This window comes from Homarus americanus, unplaced genomic scaffold (genome assembly GCF_018991925.1).
Source record: "Homarus americanus isolate GMGI-L3 unplaced genomic scaffold, GMGI_Hamer_2.0 scaffold2539, whole genome shotgun sequence".
Lineage (NCBI taxonomy): Eukaryota > Metazoa > Arthropoda > Malacostraca > Decapoda > Nephropidae > Homarus > Homarus americanus.
The window spans coordinates 4,193,724-4,213,098 of NW_024725489.1; the positions used below are offsets into that span (position 1 = coordinate 4,193,724).

Here is a 19,375-nt window from a genome sequence, read left to right on the forward strand (position 1 = left end):
ACCCACCAAGGTTAATCAGCAAGGCAGCGTGGAAGTGGTTGGTATGCACCAGGACGTGTCCACTTGCTCGTGGGACTGCGGCGTCCCTCTGGGGCCCATTGCTACTCAGAGGTTCCCTGCTGGTCTAGCCTTGGCCGACAAGGCACCTTGTTACCATGTGTTGCTGTGAGGTAGCACAGCAGGAGTCTTGATGAAGAGGCTGTGTACTGGCAAGAGAAGACTTGTGCAAGTTGTTTCTCGTTTTGCCACAAGGGCTAGCCAGTGGCGGTAGCTGGAAGCAAGCAGTGCTTGTACCTTAACACGAAAGTAATATTGCCACACTAGATGCATTACACAACCCTGTGTGTACACACACACACACACACACATTATAAAATAATCTTTATACTGTACTTTATATGCATCTTGAATCCATGTTCTTAGGCATTTTTTTATACCTATGATTTTATTATACCTTTCAATATTGAAGACCTTAAATGTGTGCTTTCATTGCTTCACAAGAACTACTACTGTATTGAAAAATTACAGGATGATCATCGATATGTTCTATGAGCTTTAGAAAATTTGAAGTGATAAACAGATTTATTTGTGTTGTATGAATGTACTCTCCTTACTTTCATAAGGTAATAATTTATCTTAATTAACCCCTCTTGGAGCAGGTTCCAGCATCATTTTAGATCAAATTTTTATTTGGCAGTTATAAATTGGTTATTTTTTGCATCTTTTTCATTGGAAATTAAGCTGCTAATTTATTTGCTAAAAGCTCTTATGCAGATATGCTTGGTTATGATGGATCTTGATTTAAATTCACATGCCAGTGAAATTATTATTTCAACACCTCTGCATCTTGAAATAAAAGAGAAATCTTAACTACTACTCTAAAGAGCACCATTCACTTGGCATCAGGCCGTATACTGTACACTTGACCTTGAGGTTTCAGTAATGTCTGTGTCTCTGGCGTGTTCTCACGAAGGTGCTGCTTGTGGTGTTGATCATAAAGTTACTAAAAAAGTTAAAAATAAGAAGAATGTGAGGTTTTTATTTGACATTTAGTTATTTTTATTCAGTGATTGCTGTACATATAACCGATTAAGTTTGCTTGTTGGAATGTTATTGAAGACTCGTGTAGTTGCTAAGTAAACTATACCCTCATAGTGACCCTAAAACACAAAAGAAGTAAATTCTGAAGATTTACATTTTTCAAAAGAATGCAATAAATAGTGCTAAGTAATTAAAATATTTTAATTGTAGAGTAGGTTGGGTTCTTATATTGTTGTGATTTTTCTTACAGCTTCTGTTACATTTATTATTTCTGCCTGTTTTGGCCTGGGGGTATTGTCATTCCCCATGCCATCTGTGGATGGGTTTGTGTATTAATCTGTGTGTGTTTGTTCATCTATGCTAACTTAAAACTTGTCAAATGAAATACAGGTACTACTGTACTGTAATTAAATTCTTTAATGAATTAATTCAAAACTTGCTAGGGATAAATTTTTACCACTCAAAGGTCAGATTTCAGATTCATATTTGTCCCACACAATGCTGGGCTAGTATATTAGGCACTCCCTTACATCCTGTGCAAAGCACCCAACAGGGACGCATGCAAAGTTCATGCTTGTCTCTTTAGATGAGGGGTGGGCGAGAGTGTCTTAGGGGCCATTAGTTTTGTTAGCAAGTTACATGTAGTGAAGCAAGGATAAGTGTATAGTTGCTCAGGAAACTATCTTTACAAAATTGTGTTGGACAATATGGCGCAACGGACGAAGGATTTTGACAACTCTATCGAGGCAACAAGTCAGTGTTCATTCAGACATTAATTTACCCTCCCCCTCCAGTAAAGATAGTTTTTTGAGTGACTGTACATCGTGATCTACATGTGTTCTTTTGGGGTCAAGGTCAAGATCACTGTTGGTAACTAAATTGATGTTACATGCACTTTGTTACCGAAGTATTCATTAAAAAAAAAAATTAGATAGAAATCGAGTGCACGTTATATACGTATATTGAGATTTTATTCTGGTAGTTTTCCTCTTGTTTAGAGGGAGCTTTATTTAATTGAGGAAAAAGTGTAGGTTTTTTGAAGGAGCACGTGTTTAATATCCATATTTGTATATGGGTCTTCATCATTGGCTCTTGACCAAAATCTTGCACACTTGGTACAAATTTTTTTTAATTTAATGAAAAAATGTGACTGATTAAGCTAAATGCTTAGCAGTTTTTATGTAAATTTTGCATGTAATGTTTGAAGTGGTTATGATCTGCTTGATTACTGTCTTGTTTCATGGACAGGAAATAGAGTATAAATGAAATATGAGGTGATAGCAATTTTTTGTCTGACCTTTTATTAGTTTAAATATTATTTGCAACCTTTCCTTGTTTTTATTTTTGGAAGTTGGTGTATATAGCTTTCAAATAAATAGAAACCAAGTTTATTTTTCTTTATATATATATATATATATATACATTTATATTTTGTACCCCTCCCTCACCTAATACTTGACAGTTATTGACCGATGTAATTCGAAGCCAAGAGATAGAATTTGAGGTTTTCGATGTAGATGATGGACCATCCAAGGACGATTTACTAGGGAGGTGAGAAAGTTTGGTGCCTAATTCACAGTAAGCCAGTCAGTCCTATTTCCATAATTAAGTACTGTATAACATTCTTTTGGTGGTAAAACAAATGTTATTCATCATTTGTATTTTCACCTTTATTTTTGTTAGAGAGATTTTAGTGGTGAATTATTGCAAAAGGTAATTTAGTATCCTTAAAATATGGACAAGGGCTTATATTTCCCCAATTCAGCCTTACTTTACTTCACTTGCCATTCTGTTGTATCATCACACACGACTTTTCTTGTACAGACATGTTACACATAATTTAATTAGTCTTCAGAAAATTTAAGCCACGAATGTAAATAAATTTCATTTTAAGTATTGTTTTCCGTCCTTCTTTAGAACTTTGTTTGATCTGGGTCACCTTTATTGTTAGTACAGTATGTATGTGTGCATGACATACTGTAGTTGTAAAGAATGCACGGGTAGCTGTTGTCTTACATGTACTGTACATGTCCATAAATTGCCTGGGTAAGCTTGCAGTTACATTTGGGCTTTTGTTTGGCTTTTGGCTATGCTTTTTTTTACAGCTTTGGTATTGACTTTGATAAGTTGCTAGTTATAAGGTTCTCACATTTCAGGTATTACAAGGTCCGGTATGAGCACTCGGAAGCACCTAATATAATCACAGTACAAAGTAGAACTATCAAAATTTGAGTTATTTTGTTTAAGAACTTTTTATATTTATCTCACTTGGTTTCTGTGCAGGCATTAGCAAATGTGATTCGAAGGCAACATGTGACAATAGAGTGCTGGGACTATGACTATAGTCCTCTCAAGTCTTATGAGAATGATGACTTTCTGGGCAGGTACTTTTAGTTTTTAGAGTGATCAGGAGAGAGATTGCATGGAGTGCTCCCTGACATTGTTCCCTTGCTGATGTGTTACCAATGATAGTTTACAAGAGCATAAAGGCAGGACTTCACCTGTGTATACTAATCTACTGCTCACGGGCATGAAATAAATTTTGGAATAAATATGTTCTGTAGTACTATAAAATGTTAAATGCATTATAGTATTCAACATTTATGAAACTAAGGTGAAGAAGCCCACTTGAGTGCTTGGCAGTCTCTTGGAACAGTGGGATGTAGTATACCGTTACCCAGAACCAAGAATTTTTGTTGTTGATTTTAAGCTTTGTATTAAAAATGTTGCTGATTGTGTTGTGAAAGTTTTAATTACTATTTATTATTACCTTTTACAGCCAATGCTAGTGTTTGTATTACTAACTGAAGGAAGATGACTGACCATTCAAAGTGTGGCATATTTAAGTTGAAAATTGCCATGTGATTGTTATACAACCTATTTAGTTTTCAGAAATGGCAAGTGCCTATAAGGTGAAATTAGGCAAATTCTAGTGTATGTTAAATAACATAAAATCCTGCACACTGAAATTGAGCTTACCTGCACCTTGCTGCGAGTGTTAAGATTCCCACCAACTCATAATTTCACTATAATCCCCTTTTGCTGCCCCTCACAGGCAATATGTGATGTGGTTCGTCGTCAGACCGTCGGTATTGAATGCTGGGACTGGGATGCTAATATTCCAGGAGCAAAGAATGATTTTTTGGGGAGGTAACTTATTTCAGGGTCCCAGCACATAGCATGTTCTCTGTGGGAATTACTCCTTTTATCATTTGTATTTAGTTTACTTGTAGTTGGATACAATGCCTTTTTTATTTTTGGGTTGATTAATGTGCCAAAGCTTTTGTACAAGTGATATTGAATATCTGACTTTTAACCTTCATATTACAGCGTCAGAGACGTCTGAACATAATCTTTTATATTTCGTGTAATGATAGAACACGTTTCATATTTTCATAGTCATAGAATTACAGTAGAACTTCAGATTTAATACTCTCAACATTTGTGCTAAGCAGTTGGGAAAATTAAAAAAAATTAAGTTCTGAGTACTATACCCGTACAGTACTTTGATATAATTATTGATGGTTCACTTGATACAGTAGACTCTCGCCAACTGTGGATTCCAAGTTATCCAAGGTCTATATTCTGTATACCATTTCACCAACCACAGCATTAAATTTAGAGTATCTGCGGATTAATGTGGCGTCTTTATCCCTTGGTGGTCTAATGTACAGTTTTCCTCGGTAAATGTGAGGAATTAATAAAAATACCATACCCTCATTAATTTGGATTGTTATAATTTTGATTATGGCTTAATAAGTATGTTTTTGAAAAATGAATTGAACAATTTGAATTTGGAATGAATCTGAAATAACCGAGCGATTCTTAAGTCATCTTGGCTGCCACATAGAGTATTCTGTTTATAATTACAGTGGTCCCCTGATTAACAAACACAATTGATTCCACAGTCGTTCGTTAACCGAAAATTTCGGGAACTGAATATTATTTCAATGGGATATTGTGTACTGTAATTGGTTCCAACTTAGAGAAAAGTACATACTAAGTACAGTACTGTATACCTGTAATAGAATTAACAAAACATTAAATATGAACTAAATACAGTACAGTACTGTACAGTATACTGTGCAATAATAAATAAAAACAATAGAATACTGTATTTTAACTTACTTTGAGGTGTGTATGTCGTATTTCCGGCACCTTTGTTTACATATCAAACGGCTGATTGTAGAGGCAGTCGATGATGACATGCCATATTCTTTACAAAGTGCATTGGTTCTAATGTCTTCTTTGTGTTTCATAATAATTTCTGCACTGTATATTATTAATATGTTAACTAAATTTCAGAATGACCAATAATTTTAATGTAAAAATGCAATAATATTCAAGAGACCAACAAACTCGATGTTCACTCCACTGCAAACAAAGTTTACGAGGGACTACTGTATACAATTTGAGTATTTCATTAGATTGTGATTGGTCAAGTGGATCTCAGTCTGTTGGGCTGCAACCTTACTTAATCCAACCCAATCTTGATGATTTGATTAAGAAAGGTTAGAGCCTATTAGGATTGGGGCCCATTTAACCTGCAACTCTAGGAGTTTTGGATCATGATTATCATTTACTCGAGCATACTTGAAGCTTCTTACAGCCTGAGAACTTGTACAGGTACCTGCATGAGGCCAAGAGGGTGTCACTACACTGGGAAATGGTTAGATTCATTTGTCAATGACTTGTATCATTTGGATGTCCTGTACAAGACTGTGTTGCTCCAGTATATGTCATTGACAAGACTAAATTTTTTATTGCAAAGGCGTGACTTGCAGTTAATGGAGAAACTAGAATTATTATTTAACAGTTTCAGAATTCTAATCAAAATATTGTTCTGCTTTATAAGATTTAAAAAAGTTATGTGGTAACTTTAACTAATATTTTTTTTTAGTTTACAAATTTTCCCAAGTTATATATATTTTTTATACAGTTATGAAATCTTGCTAATACAGTCTGTAAGTAAAATGTAATTAACATAGAACATATTGTTAATTCCTTTAAGTGATTGATTATAAGTACAGTATATTAAAAACCCTTAACCAAAAATTATATCTAGCCAAACCTAAAATGGTAGATGTACAGTAGTTTGATATACAGTAGTACCCCGCTTAACGCGGTCAATTGAACCCACAGGGTACCGTGTTAAGTGAAAACCGCGTTAAGTGAACAACAGAATATATGGGATTAATTCCAATAGAGACTGGCCGGACCCCCAAACTCTACTTTTCTGACACAATACCTATGTTCTAGTAAAAATAACATCTTAATTTTATGATGGTACATGCACACAATTAATACTTAAGAGAAAGAGAAATGCAGTCCAAGTTAATGTCCATTCAAATAATGGACTCGACTCCCTCCCCCTCTTCTCACACTACACTCGCTGGCTCTTCCCTCTCTGAGAAATTTTGGGGGGAAAACCACTAAATTTTAAAAAATAATACCTCAAACTAAAGTTAGGGTAATATAATTGACATTGCTGGATTCCTTGTAAGACCAGGAATATTTTGAATACAAATGTCATATATTTTGCACAAAAAATAACATATTTTGATTACATTTATTATCAAAAATGATCTGACAGATGCCACAGCTCCTTGAACTCAATTGATAGTTGAATGCCATTTCCATAATGTAGGACACCTGTAAAGGCAGATAATCCTCAAATTTTCCCAATGTTTAACAGTGCTATCTCAAATTTGCACCTTGTGCACTAGTGTAGTGCACTATGGATCACCTGTTACTGTTGAAGTGGTTCCTATATTTGTGCATGCATTAGTTTTCTAGTCAGAGGATAGTCTTATGAGATTCATATTGATAAACTTCTCAGTTAACTTTACTGTCAGACTCGTCAGAGCCATTACGATGTGACATTGTTTTTGTTGTTCAAGACTTGTTGAAAGATTTGTCAACAGAACATGAAGAATTCCAATTGTTGATTTAGATGTTAAATTTTAATACTTATTTTGTTTTTAGAAAGAATGAAACTTGTCAAATTAGAATTGATATGGTCATACTGTGTCAGCTTGACTGACTGCTTTTATATATGGTAGTTTTACACAGCAGTTCAGTTGTAAACTGTGAAAGGTCACTGGCAAGTTATTTCGTGACTCGTTTACTGCATCTAATATGGTTTCGTGTCTTGAAAAGCATTTTGAAAGGCTTTTGAGTATTGAAAGAAATAAGTCATGCACTGAACTTATTTTGAAAATTTAGTTATAATCCAAGGCTATCTTCCACTACCTGATTCTTTTCCAGTGTATTCGTTATTTTATGTGGTTTTGAAATGTAATGTCTGAACTTTTTTGTTAGTTAAAAATTTACTTTGTATGATATTTAAAGTTTGTATTAAATGCATTATGGAGTTGCCTAGAATGTGTATATACTGTGGCATGCTCTTTATGGTATTTTAAATTCTAATTGAAGTTATATGCTGCACACTTAAACTAATCACATTAACCCAAGTTTTTTTCTGGCTCTGTTTATCAGTATTCTCAAAACCTGTTGATATTTCCCAGCTAGAAGTCTGTAAAAAATGCTCCTAACTAACACTGTGCTATAAGCAGAATTTAACCCCAAACACAGCAGCCAGAATTCTTCTTAATATTTCTGTTGGTGCATGTTAATTGCTAACACACTTTCCTGATTTTACAGTATATTTGTAGCTATGATACCAGGTTTGGGAACGTGGAAGTAGAGTTTGAGGTATTAGATCATGACATATTCAAAGATGATCCATTGCTCAGGTAACTATGATGCAAGGGAACTGCTTCATGATGAAATCCTAATTGACTTTTTTTTTTATATGTAAATATTTCTGATCACTTGGGCTTGCTTGAGCAACTTACTTTGGTGCTTCAGTAACTAACAGCAGCAAAATCAAAAGACATTAGATAATTTCTTAAGATACAAAGATTAGAATGGGATTGCTTATTTTGCACATTTCTTAGTCATTAAATTAGTTTTTAAATTTTTTTTTCAGTATACAGGTATTAGTTTAGTCTCTATATTGACAGACTGGTAAATACAGTAATATCGCTTGCAAATAAGAAATTGTATAAACTTTTGTCAGATGAATCAAGATATTTTTAAATGGTTTCCTAATTTCTTTTTGTCTAATGATCCTTGATTACACTATGTATTAAGTGAGGATAACTAGATTGGTACATGTTTATAGGTGCTAAAGGGCTTCTTTTTTTTATGTACAGTAGTTTTACTTCTCAAATGTGCACATGCTATCTCTCAGCTAAGACTGATAGGCCTAAATACCCAGGGAAGAACTTTTGTAGAGAACTTGTAAAGTGGTTCAGTCCCTTCCACTTGTTTGTGGTCACAATCACTATGCACCATCACATTTTTTAACTTCTTTCCTATTGTCTTCTCATTTTATTTATTTTTCCTTGACTTTTAGACTTTTCTTTCCTGCTTCCTTCTTACAAGAAATGTCAGGAAGTAATAACATTTATGTTCAATACTTTAGTTTGAATCAACCAAGTCTTGATGCATTTTAAGTATAGTGTACACACTCAAGTACTGTACTGTATCTGATGAGTGCAGTGGTCACACCTAAGTTTAGGTGCAATTTTATGGATGCATTAATGACTTAACATTTTGTGAAATTAAAATTAAGATTAAGATTTGCAGAAAGAAGTTAGTGAATTCTAAATGGGCTTGCAACACAAGTCTGATGCAATTATTTGTTAGTGTGATGTTGAATTTTCTCTTAACATAGATATGGTGCTTACCAGACATTGGGGTTGAGTAACTAACACAGTAAACTTTAAGAGGTCTGAGACTTCCTAGATTAGTACACTGTATAATAATGTTAGCTAATTGCTGGCAGTGGTGAATTATAGTACAGTATACTGTAGATTACTTTTTGGGGTTTTATATAAAAGAACCGAGACAACTGTCTTGGAAATGGATCTTAGTTGCTGTGTAGTAAAGAGAAAACTTGCACTTTGATACAGTCTTCAGACACCTATCAAACATTACCTGACTCTTGTTTCCATTTCTGCCCAGTTTTCTTCCTGTGCTTATAAGTGCATAATTAAATAGTATATGCATCTCTTCAAAATTGATAAATATCTTTGCTATGATATTGTTTTTACCCCAAAATGATTTGATGATCTTTAAGATTTTATAATTTATTGAGTTCAGTACAGACTCCTGCTTCATTATTTGCTGTCTATTTTCTCTGATAAGCCCCTTGTCCACTTAGTATTGTAGTTTCTGATTATGTATGCTGTTACCCGAGGTAAGTATGTACAGTATTTTTGTGGCCATTCTTTCTTTTCATCTGTTCAGCAGCTTTGTTAAACAGTCTTTGTAGTGTTTTAACTCGGTTTGGAGTGATTTATTACTATTGTAATGTTGGGTTTACACTAAGCTTAATTCACTTGTCATGATAGGGCAACCTCGGTTTGACTGTACAAATAGAAATTACTATCCCTACCTGATAAGTAATGTTTTTAAATGCAATAATGCTTTAAAAAAATTGCTGTAATTTTATATTCATGTAAGTTGGGTATTATTTTAATTAAGTAGCTTGACTGGTCAAGTGAGTGAAAATTTAATGCTTAAACCTGAATGTAGATATTGCCAATTTTGAATAAAGTAAGCAAAGTAAACACCCACTCTGGTACAGTAATGTACTACAGTATTTATATATATCCTTTCTTAAAAGAAGATTTGGGTTGAAAAAAGCCTCGGTATTACAGTACAGTAATAACATTTAATTTGAGGTTTACTGTTCATAAGTGAAGGTAATGTCATGGTCTTTATCTGAGCTGAGAAATAAAAGAATGGCACCATTTTTTAAAGTCCCTTTATGGGTTTATGCAAGATATTAAGATCAGGTGATGCTAATTTGAGAAGTTTATAATAATTGGGTTAATATTTCATTCTGACAATTCAATAATGTACCTGTACAGTATATATAAAGTTGCATAAAATATGTAGAACTGTAGTAATGAAATAAGTTGTTGGTTTAAGATATCTTGATGTACAGTACTGTAGTATTTATTAGTTAAACTGATACTCTACAAGGTTCTTGGAATCAAGTTATGTAGTACGTACTCGTAGTAATAAATTTATCTTGCCAGAAGTTGATTTGCAGATAAGTCAACTGTACACAGTACAGGTTTGCATTTAATGAACGTCGGCTTGACGACTGAATATATGAACTGAATTAATGGTTTCATGTAGATTTAAATTTTCGTGCAAATTCTTTAAAGTTCAGTTTAATTGGCTTCTGCAGTCACATTCTTTATAATTGGAGAAATCTGTATACAAGAAGATCTATTTAATGTTCTCTTACAATAGACCTGAATTGAATTATGAACATTTTGAATAAAAAAAAAAAAAACGATTTTCAAGTGGCTAGAATATGGAGAAGTTTTTGGGGTATGGGTTGCCTTGTGTGGTATCCTTTAACATTTAGAAGTTTGCTTGAATTTACAGTTTATTTATGTGAAAATTTGGTAACTATCTTAGTTTTAATAATCATTATTGTTGTGTAGTGTTAAGGTTTTTATTAATATATATGCATAACCTACAGAGCCAATCTGGATGTTCATGACATTTGGAAGAGTGGAGAAGTGGACATGGTGAGTGTTTTGTAAAATTAATGCCATTTCATGCTTTGCTTAATATTCTCTTGCTCTACAATCACTATTCATTGTTTTCTTAAAGTTTAGAGAATGAAATATATTGTGTAAGAAAACCATATATATATATATATATATATATATATATATATATATATATATGAACTGAAGCATAGTTAATAGCAAGACCTATACAGACAGTAAAGGAGAGTTAGATAAAGTTCCAAGGGACAGCAGGTGTCCACCATATTCAGGTCACTCAGGGACTTTATCTCGCTCTTTTACTGTATTTATTGGCCTTGCTATTAACTACTACTCGGTCTGCACTCACCCCTGAAGATGTGAATTACACAAGTGCTTGAGAACTTCGTTTTCTTTTTTCATATGTGGTCATCAGTGTACAGCATACAGTACATGGATCATTTGCTCCTACAGGGATTTATTTGGATATACTGTACTGTATCTTTATATTATAATCTCACTCCTGAAATTATTTATAGTTTATACATGTGTGTATATTTTGAAGTTATTTAAACAGGTTACAGAGATCAATATTCTTGTTGAACATTGTGCATTTTACCAATGCTAGTTATGTTATCTTTATTATGCTCTCCTGTCTTAATTAGGTAACAATACACTTATATTACCTGAACAAAATTATCTAACTTTGTTTTACTATAAATCCAGAAAGTGTTTGTGGAGGACCTTGTTAAATGTCATTTTAGTTACTTGGAAATTTCCTTTGAACGTAATAAAACCTGATAACATAATTCACCGATTTTATATATTTTTTTTATTTTTTCAGTGGGTTCCACTCTCTGATGCTACATCAGGTCGTTTACACATCCGAGCTGCTTGGCTAGACCTTCATGACAGTAGTGCATCTCTGGAGTTGGTTTGTATTTATTGAGCTTTTTTGATAATTATTATTAATTGTTAGTGTTTTTATTGGCGAAATTTGCATCGCTTGTTTTGATTAAAAAAGTAACGATTATTTTTTACTCGTTAAAATAATAGAGGTGATATTTGAAGTAAAAGATGAGCTTTTGCTAAAGTTGGTAATGCAGGGACCTATGTATAATGAGCAGGACCTAATATAATGAGTAGGAATGAAAAACTATTTCATATGCATTTTTAGCAATCATACATATCCAATGCCTTATTCACTGAAAACTTGTACTATACTTGTGACGGTGTTGGGTTGAGTCTTCTCCAAGTGTTAGGATTTGTAGGAACCCGTGAACTGTATACTGTACAGGATTTTGAATTTTAAATAACTGTACAGCTCCTCCCCGACTTACGACGGGGTTAGGGACCCAAATCCCAGTCGTAAGTCGAAAATGCTTAAATAATAAATAGAAAATCTAAAATGGGTGTTTCTTTTTCTTCTCAGCACCACAAAACTCTCACTTTTAAGCTTGCCAGCCATTTTAAAGTGAATTACAAACGAAAATTTTGTCTTTACTGACGTTGGGACTCAAAAATACGTAATTTGACAATTTTGGTACGACTGAGGCAGGTCGTAAGTGCGGGTGGTTGTAAGTCGAGTAGGTCGTGAGTCGGGGGGGGAGCTGTACTTTGTTTTGAAACTCTGAATGCTAGTAAGGGTACTCCAGGGTACAGAAATGAAGCAGGCCTCATTAGCTTGTATTGGGAGAGTACGAACGTTGCCTCAGCTCACTTAACTAGGAAAAAAGAGGGAAAAATAAAAACACAAGAAAGGAGAACAATTAGAACATTAGAGGAAAAGAATTAGCGTAAGTTAGAAAGTTACAAATTATCTGAATGTATGGAACAAGCAATATGTGAACAAAACTGAAATTTCTCAACATTGAGCATGTAATAAGTTGTTCCAAGGGCCAGTGCCATCTAGTATGGGACTCCCATAGTCTGTAATGTTGTATTTAAGATATTTCTTATTTCAGCTTTTGTAAATTTTGGAGACACTGATTAGTAGTTGAAGCAATTTGTTTTTTCTTAACCAGCAACTGGAGGAAATCCGTGCCCTGCAGGCCACAACCAAGAACCCTCTCCATAGTGCTGTTCTCTTGGTCTGGGTCGACTCTGCCAAGAAACTGAATGTAAGTACAGTGAAGCCATGCATTTTTAAAATTTAATAGTTCTATATTTTTTGTTTCGAGTATGTTTTTTACTTGAATATTCTATGGTTTTGGATTAATTGATTTTTACATTTTGGTTTTGCATATTAAGTTCAGTAATTCTTGGTAAAATAAATAAATAAATAAATAAAAATTCCAGAAGTTCCCCTTTCCTTGAAATGGCATGGGGTTGATCCATTTTCTATGACCACAAGCCTCCCTCCCTCACCACTACATATCCCCAAATTGTACATGCTATATGAAAACCCAAAATGCCAATCTCTTAAAAAAAAAAATAAATAAATAAATAAATAAATAAAAATAAAAAAAATAAATTCAACACATTATAATACAGTTTGATGATAATCATTGCATATGTAAATAACAGAGATATGAAATTGTTTGCACTTCATTTTTTTTATTTATTTTTTTTATTTATTGTAATTTACCGCAGAAGTGTCGTAGAAAAAAAACTTATTCTACTATTGGAAACCTAAAAATTTTCCACATCTAGTTGTACTGTATGTAGCATGCAGTTTTGGCCTGTGAAAATTTTTGAGCCTGGAAGTGGGAAAGGTATTTTTAGATTTGTTTTGCATTTGGAGCAAAAAATATTGGTTTGTAGTTCGTTTTCTCATATTTATTTTTACCTTTTATGAAAGCCCAAACTAATCTGAGCCAAAAGTATCAAATTGAGGCGATTATAAATGGTCTGAATACCATGCTTGAAAAAGAAAAAAAATGCTTCTGTGCATAAAGGGCACAATGCACTGGGAACCAAACCAAAGGTTTCTTGTATACAAGTAAACTAAAGTCATTTTTGTTTTGTTAAATTTTGTTATTTTTACAATATTACATTTGAATATAGTGTGTGAGAGATTTGAGGAGGGGTTTGGTATTATAGTGAATTCGTGTGGTTTAGAGGTGTAATACTGAAATCTGGAGTGGTTTGGTGTAGAGAGAGAAAATTGAAATCTTGGCAGTTCAGTATACTGTACAGTATATAGCAAATTTCTGCATATAGAAGTTCAGTATAGAGAGGGAATACTGAAGTTCTGGGACAGGGATATATTCTTAGTAATAAGTAATACTGAACATGATTTTCATAGGAATTTTAAGGTAACTGCTGTGTACCTGTACCACCAAACAGTGTTTTATCTACCAAAGAGCACTACCCTGTAATTTACTAGACTTCTTAATACTTTTACAATTCTGCAATAAACAGAACTTCATACAAATACTGTAATTAGAGTGTCTGAGTCCAGACAATTAGTTGATGTGGCTACTAGATGTCCAAGGAGATTGACACATTGCTATATAAATACAACATCTTCACAACTCAATCTTCAAAATTTGGTTAATAAAATTTCATTGCTGAATTTTGAACACTTAAGTTAAATTTTGAATGTTGATCTTGTGCACTTGACCACAATAACTCAGGAGAAGTTTTGCCACAAAAAGACCCAGCTGACTATTGTGGCCAAGAACTTCTGGAATTTTGAGGTTCTACTGTATTTTATCTAAGTTGGTTTCAGTAGTTTAAATATAAAAAAGAGCACAGGTAACAGTAGTTTTATAAATTTAGTTTAACCTATTTATTTTGTTACTGATAATTAAAAATGTCCTGTAAAATTAACCTTTCTAATGGGGGGGGGGGGTTGGCACTTGATTCTGATCACTCGGCACAATAGTAAGAAAAGTCTTAAAATAGTACAAATTAAAGATTGGTTTAATAAAATGGTACTTGTACTTATCTGCCATCAGTGAAGAATTAATACAATGACTTGGGACTGAAAATTGTATAAAAAAATTTAAGTACCATACTGTACTGTACTCATGTTTTTTTTTTTACCCCCACCAAAGATGAGGCAATAACTGATTATTCACATGTAATACCCACACTGCATTCTTTATCATCACATCGTGACTGATATAGGCACTTTGAATTTATGCACTGAAGAACATCAAATTTTGGTTTTTAATGATAATTGAAACTTAATTGTTTTATTACTGTAAGTTGCCCATTATGTAGACCCACTACTCAAAACAATAAGAAACATACTGTATTCCTCCTCAGTGAGTTCTGTTAAAAAACCCACTAGTCTCAACAATAGTACAGTATTGTAGAGCTCCAGCAGCTATTTTAGTTTGATGATGATGATAACATTCTTTGTGCTTTAATTGAATACTAGTCGGTGCATTATAAAGTACAAGGTTGATGGAGCCCTGCACGAGAGAGTAACACACTTGCGTTGTGTACAGTTTTTATTAAAGTGTGTTGGTACTGTAGGTTGGTCATTGGTGATGGAAGTACTTTTCATCACGAGTATTTTGTATGTTGTTACCTTATCTTGCATTAATCATGATATTGATGAGTAAAAACTAGGTTGATAATTCTTAAAAGTGGGTGACTTATTTTCATTGTATTGGGTTGCTGTGTTCATTCAATGACCGTATAGTATTGCATGTGATGTGCTCCACACGATAAGGACAAGTCCACCCAAAAGAGATGATGATATTGGGGTTAAAAGTTTTTCTTATTGTAAATAGCCCCAACTTTGCCAAATATTAACCTATCAAGATGACAGAGGTCTCATTTTGAAGGTTTCTTATTGAAGAATACATTAATATTGGTGCACAGAGTATGTGGTGTCTGTAATTATTTAAAGAAAAATACAGAATGTAAATAAGTGTAATCTATCATACCTTATTATGCTAGCTATCAAAAATTATTTTCCTATTAAAATGAATGTGGTCTCATTTTTAAGGTAATTTTATCACCGAATACATCCATAATAAAGAAAAACAGAGGTTCATAAATGCATGAAAAATAAGGAATGATGTGTAAGATAACGTGTTTCATTATTATTGAAGTACAATGTATTACTGCAAAACTTACTGTAATAACTACTGTACTTACATTGTTTGGTGCCTTTCATCTGTGTCACTTTTGGGTGGCTCAAACCCCACAATGAAGTCAATGTTAAACACATCACCGTAGTACCTACTGCTTACCGACTCTGCACGGTACTGTATAGTCATTTAGTCACCCTCCTCCTGACTCTTCAAATAATGTATAGCAATTGCATTATCCATGTGCCTGGATATATTCTTGTATATGGATCTCCACTGTAACTGCTGTCAGAAATATGGATTTTTTTCCTCCCAACTTAGGATTGGTGAATATACCACTCGGGGTAGTGCCTCTGAAAGTTGGAAAAAATGAATACAACTGATACTGTCATTACAACTGCTTTTGTTACCTGTAGTTAGATTTAGAGAATTTTAAACTGAGATTCGGTGTTATTTATCTGATACAGTATTTCAAACAGGATGAAAGCTTTTCCATGGAGGATGCCAAACATCAAAGCTAATTATTTCAGGTGTTCTGTAAAAATGTACAGTTTACATTCTTCCCATTGAGCATGTCTGTATTTTGTAATAAAATATGCTTATATATGATCTATAGCAGGGGTCTGCAACCTTTATACACTAGTCGGCCACTTAATGGTGCAGGTAATCGGCGATCGGCCACAGGTGTACCAAGCCAACATAGTCAGCATGGTGTTCCACAGAATTTAATGTAAATTCAGAAATGCAGGACTATATTTTGTCAGAAAATTGTGGTAAACAACACCGATATTTAAGACTAAACATAGCTTTCATTTTCAGTATATACATATTCTGCATTGTATTAATAGCACTAGTCACTAGCCTAGTTTAATTTTCTGTTAAGAAATTAGAAACATAACTTTGAAAAATATAAAATATGGAAATAAGAAACTGCCTTCGAGCAGTACAAAATTTAGATGTCGCTCAGCCGGCCGTATATGTACCGGTACCCCTTTCTGGCCACATGCAGCGGGAAAACTAGGGGTTGCGGACCCCTGGTCTATAGCCTGTTCACTCACTTTGCAACCGAGGCAGTCACTTTATAGCAAGGCAGCTGATTGTCTGGCAGATGGACACGAGACAATACAGTTCTTTAATGTTTTAACGTTTTTATATTCTGCTAGTTTAGAGGTTAACTATTTTGTGTTGATCTCTGGTAAAAACAATATAAATTGAACATGAACGTGATGAACAAGTTTAGCCACACAAATTCTTTCTTGCTGTGTGACGTCACACAGCGTGGTGGAGGATGTCGCTGAAATATTGTACAGTAATATATTTCTTCTCCAAGATATTTGTTACCAGAGCATTTGACATACAAATTTTTACTTCCAAAAGTGCAGAAATTATCAGTAATCAGCACAGAACATTTATTCCTTAAAATATCAGAATTTAAATACAGTGCAATTTATTAATTATTAAAGAACTGTAGTGAATCTTCACAAATAAGTTACCAGCCAATAAGCTGCCTTACTACAAACTGACCCAAGGCCTCCGATGGCAGTGGTTGGATAATTATGGTATAGTTAATGGAATAAGCCGATATGTTTTGATAAGTTTCGAGTACGGGAATTTATAAACCTTTTTCTCGCTGTTGATGCAAGTTTAAAGCATGTACACCTTTGGTACCGTATTGCATTTTTCTTTGAATTCCATTTTCTTCTCTCGAGCATGAATGCTAACACTGTCAGATCTAGAAGTTTTATACTGTTAGACTGATGGTCTTGTATTTTACAGGCAAAATTAATATTTATACTTTTGTCTTCAGTCCGTAATTAATCACCACGTTTTTCCTCTTCACCCACTCAACAGCCATCACACAAGGTAAACCATCATAAGTATGGTCTGTGCATGGTGTGCTCACTTGTACAGTTGGCTTTGTATGAAGCATTTTGTCTTCCTGGTATGACTTAGTTTTAATGCATGCAAGAGTTTAATTTTAGCTTATGGTTGTTGGTAAAGGTGTAATTTTAGTGTAGGAAATAGTTTGATATTGTACATATTTGATTTAATTTCACTACAGGGTAGTTGAAATTGGTGCACAATTATGTAATGAATGTTTGGTCAAAATTTTGCTAGTTTCAATTGATTAATTATAAATGCATAAACATTTAAATTACTTTAGAAAGTTTGTGCATTCATAAATATAGCGGGTGTCTCATGGTTTCCTGCTAATATATTTCATCTGAATATTTCTCTGGTCTGTTTTCTCTTTTAATAGTTTAATATTTTTTTTACTTCATGCATATAAAATCTTTTGGTTATGCAAATATTCACACTTGTAATGTAAGGACCACCTCTGCACAACTTCATCTTTGCAGTTGCATATTTTTACCTCCCATCATTTTTCACCCGATTGGTCTTCGTAAATTACAGTAAAACCCCCATTATTCTAAATAGTTGTAACTCTAGCCCATACGAATTGTGAGATTTTGAAATATGAAGGACCCCTTCTCCCAAGGGAAAAAAGAAACAAAACACTGGATAAGGATGGAAGACCGAGTGGAAAAAGCTTGCACGGTAGATTGTCGATGTGCACTCCAAGACTGACCAACCTGAACTTGGGCGGTCGCATCCCATGGCGACATGAGTCATATATACAGGGTGATCTTGTTATATGAGAATTCGATGATACAAGGTTATGGAATTTGCACCTTGTATTCGCTATATTGCTCAGTGATACAAGAAGTGAGTACAGTGACCACTGGGGTTAGTTATACTACAGACATTTTCCTCTGAAAAAGCCATAATTTTGAGCAACATACTACTGTACTCACTCTGTACTCAAATGTACTACAGTACACTAAAGGACTAAAATTTTTATCTCATGTAAACTGTGATGGTTATATGCAAGTTTTTCGCTATCTTGCAAGGATTCCAGCAATGCAAGTTATATTGTTATGTTTAGTCAGCGACATTTTAGGATAAAAACTTTTAAGCCTAAAACTACCTTCACCCTAGCTGGGAGGATGGGGGACGGGGTGAGGTGTTTATAGCCGGGCAGCGAAGACTAACTAGTGTGTATTTGTCATATAGAGAGAGTTTTTGCTTATAAAATGTCACTGAATTGACTTGGTAGTAATTAACATACTGTACATTGCAGGAATTCTTTAAGATGATGATTAATTTGAGTTCAAACATCCCATAGTTTGCACTCGACATAGAAATTTTAGAAATTAATTAGTACATTTGAGTACAGGAGGCCCCCCAAATTCGCAGATTTTTATTTCACGGACCTCTAATATTTGCGGATGACACCTTGGATGTACCTAAGATTGTCTGTGGGTAGTTTTAAAGTTGCCATCATATTTGCGGCTGGGACAAGGAGCCATTCGTTCTTGAGAAAGTAATTTCCTTTATCTGTATTGTATATACGTGTGTGCACACACATGCGTGCACACACATGCACACGTGCGCATGCACGCACGCACGCACACACACACACACACACACACGCACACACACACACACGCACACACACACACACACATATACATATATAATAGGAAAAATCCTCTTGCAAATAATCAAACACATTTATTAAAAATGTGACCGTCAACCCTCAAGTCTGTGCTTTATTACTTTATTAATAAAGCATGGACTTGAGGGTAGACTCGCATTTTTAATAAATTTGCTTGATTATTTGAGTATTTTCCCATTATTATTTACTTGTATGTTTTGTGTGTCTACACACACACACACACACACACACACAATTCAGGTAAC

General features: G+C 34.0%; 1 protein-coding gene across 9 annotated transcripts in view; it reads left to right on the top strand.

Annotated features, from left to right (window-relative positions):
- The window catches only part of LOC121865021 (extended synaptotagmin-1-like), a 98,492-nt gene that overhangs the window by 50,663 nt on the left and 28,454 nt on the right, over positions 1 to 19,375 (top strand). For 4 of the 9 annotated variants that reach the window (XM_042364314.1, XM_042364321.1, XM_042364319.1 and 1 more), the window contains exons 8-12: positions 3,325 to 3,425; positions 10,610 to 10,658; positions 11,464 to 11,553; positions 12,644 to 12,739; positions 17,462 to 17,473. In XM_042364314.1, coding sequence (XP_042220248.1) covers positions 3,325 to 3,425; positions 10,610 to 10,658; positions 11,464 to 11,553; positions 12,644 to 12,739; positions 17,462 to 17,473 — 348 coding nt within the window. Of the gene's footprint in view, positions 1 to 2,503; positions 2,593 to 3,324; positions 3,426 to 4,096; positions 4,192 to 7,704; positions 7,797 to 10,609; positions 10,659 to 11,463; positions 11,554 to 12,643; positions 12,740 to 17,461; positions 17,474 to 19,375 lie in introns of all 9 variants that reach the window. The other 5 variants (XM_042364317.1, XM_042364320.1, XM_042364315.1 and 2 more) reach the window with 4 other exon arrangements.